This window comes from Diplotaxodon limnothrissa, linkage group LG16 (genome assembly GCF_057381915.1).
Source record: "Diplotaxodon limnothrissa isolate DT_005_m linkage group LG16, D_limnothrissa_male_GT1.1, whole genome shotgun sequence".
Taxonomy (NCBI): Eukaryota; Metazoa; Chordata; class Actinopteri; order Cichliformes; family Cichlidae; genus Diplotaxodon; species Diplotaxodon limnothrissa.
In genome coordinates this window covers 11096066-11098601 of record NC_140611.1, presented here as the reverse complement: position 1 = coordinate 11098601, position 2536 = coordinate 11096066, and the positions used below count along the sequence as shown (strand labels likewise).

At 38.9% G+C, this 2536-nt stretch overlaps 1 protein-coding gene across 1 annotated transcript; it reads right to left on the bottom strand.

The window, feature by feature from the left end:
* Positions 1–228: 228 nt before the first annotated feature.
* LOC146615786 (trace amine-associated receptor 13c-like) lies at positions 229–1456 on the bottom strand. The gene is made up of 2 exons (XM_085373751.1): positions 1290–1456; positions 229–1045 (listed from the first exon to the last, which is right to left on the bottom strand). The coding sequence occupies exons 1-2, from the start codon at positions 1454–1456 to the stop codon at positions 229–231; spliced, it is 984 nt and encodes a 327-aa protein (XP_085229877.1).
* Positions 1457–2536: the final 1080 nt, after the last annotated feature.

Below are 2536 nucleotides of genomic sequence, written 5' to 3'. Positions count from 1 at the left end.
TTACAGGTAGCAGCATTTAATAGGGCCAACATGAAAAATATTTTCCATCCTTCTTTTCCAACAAGTTACTGTCATCGATGACACAGTGATACTGACACAGCATCATTTCCAGCGCCACAGAATAACACAAATGGAAGCCCAAAAGTAGCCAACCAGTAGGGCAACAAAATAACTCAACAATTGTTCAGTGTTCCTTTTATTTGTTTTTTTTGTTTTGTTTTGTTTTTTTTACAGAATGCTAATCTCACAGGAGCCAGGCTGCAGTATGTGTAAAGAGATTATGAGTTTCACAGCTTTTCTAAACCAGGGGTAGAGCAGTGCATAGATCAAAGGGTTTAGACATGAGTTAAAATAGAACAGATAGAGCAAAAAGGATACAGATGAACTATTGAGTAGGTCGTCCCTGGCAAGAGTAACACAATAATAAGGGCAGAAACACAGTAGAAACACAACTACAAGAACACCCAGAGTCCTGGCTGCTTTTAACTCTGATTTCTTTGTTGTTAGAGTCACTGAAAGCTGCAGAGCAGCAACTGTAACATGAGAGCGCATGGCTCGAGCCTGAGACACAGCCACCACAAATACTCTCAGATACAGAACTACAATGACAGTAACTGGAACAAAAAAGGTTAAAAGAAGGTCAATCGTTCCTGTAATTAAGTCAACATCAATTGTACATTCTCCATAGCAGGAATTATGCTTCCCTGGTTGAGTTAGATCATCCTTTACAAACAGGCTGCTATAGAAAACAGAGCAGAGCCAACACAGACAAACACAGAGTTTCACTCTTCTGTCTGTGATTCTGGTGGGGTAATGCAGAGGGTCACAAATAGCCACATAGCGGTCAATTGATATTAACACCATGTCTCCCACTGAGGTAGAGGTAACAATTAAAGACATATAATTGTACATAGAACAGGTGAGGTCACCGAGAAACCAGCAGGCTGTATTTCGGAGGATTTCTCCAGGCATCAACAGGAGACCAACAAGAAAGTCTGAGACAGCCAGAGAGAGGAGGAGGATGTTAGTGGGTGTGTGGAGCTGCCTGCAAGAAGACACAAAAATTATTAAATTAACAGTCCTCAAATCGCTAAATTAAAGCAACCCAACAAACAATAAAACATTAGCTCTTGGTAAGAGAAAAACAGTTTTGATCATTTCTTGTCGCCACTTCTATATCAGATAGTTTAATTGTATACACCACTGAGGTCACAAAAACATCTTAAGTCAATTAGCTCACAGAATGTATAAGCTACACACAGCTATTAAAAAAATAACAACAACTCTGCCTGTAGTGGGAGACTGAGATGATGATGAGCAGGTTGAGAGTCACAGTTAGCAGCGAGATGGAGGACAACACAACATGAAGGAACACAAATTCTGACAGAGGAGGTTTCTTGCAGGAGGTGTTGAAGAGTTGTGGAAAACAGAGCTCTGCCACATCCTGTGTATCCATTTTCAGAGAGACCTGTAGCTCTATGTAGCATTACAAACTGAATTAGTTATATAACTCACCCCTTCTCACTCCGCCCCTCGTCTTTTTCTCAATGTCAGTTGGATATCTATGTGCTCCATCCCTCACTGTGGATTTCAATTTCTTTTCTGCAGTACCCTTAGCTGTGTCTCTCTCTGATCTTTCTAACTGGTATACTCAGCCTTCTTCACCATTTACAACTTCTTTTTCTTCTAAAAAAGAATGTCCTGTCTGATGCCAATATTTTCAGACTAAGTGACTTCTTACATTTGTGTGTCTCTAATGGCTGCTGAGGAGCACTTCCACTTACATTACAAATTTTTGTTTGCCAAGACCAGGGTGAAATTTGTGCCAGAGTTAAATTCTACTTCAAGTTGGCACTTGTTTGCCATTTGACTTACAATGTAATAATGTTGAATTTCAAAAGCAAAAATGTTCTCAGTAAAAAAAAAAACCCACATACATATCAAACTTGGAAAACAGGCTGCTTTGATGGTGGACTATTTCTGCCTTTTATGGCATATCACCTGTAGAATCTATACTCCTTTGAGTTGCTGGAAGATGTTTCACCTGAAACATCGTCAAGCAACTCAAAGAAGTTCAGACGCTTGTCTTTCCAAGCTCCTTAGACTACAAAGACCTGGATGACTGAGAACCTTCACAGACATATCTATACTCCGCTTTTACCCATCTCTAAATCTCTGTACAGGAAGTGAGTAAAGTCTGTTTATTGAGATCAGCGGCAGCACTTTCAGAGTTTGAGAGCTAATAAAATTCAAAAACGATCCAGAATCTCATAAGTCAAGACTGTGTTGATGTGGCCAAATAATACTCTGTTTGAAAATACAGCTGTTACATTATCTGAGCTTTTGTTTCATTGCGTTGGCTAAAATAATTTTATGTTCACAATATTATTGCAGTATCTAGAGAAAATGTAAAAGATAAAAATTAATTTCACCCAGAGCACTTTTTTTTATTTTGTTTATTGCAATGTTGGATGGATCAAGAGGTTTAGCCTGGGGCAATCTGAGCTAGTTAAACACAAATTATCAATTGAGAATA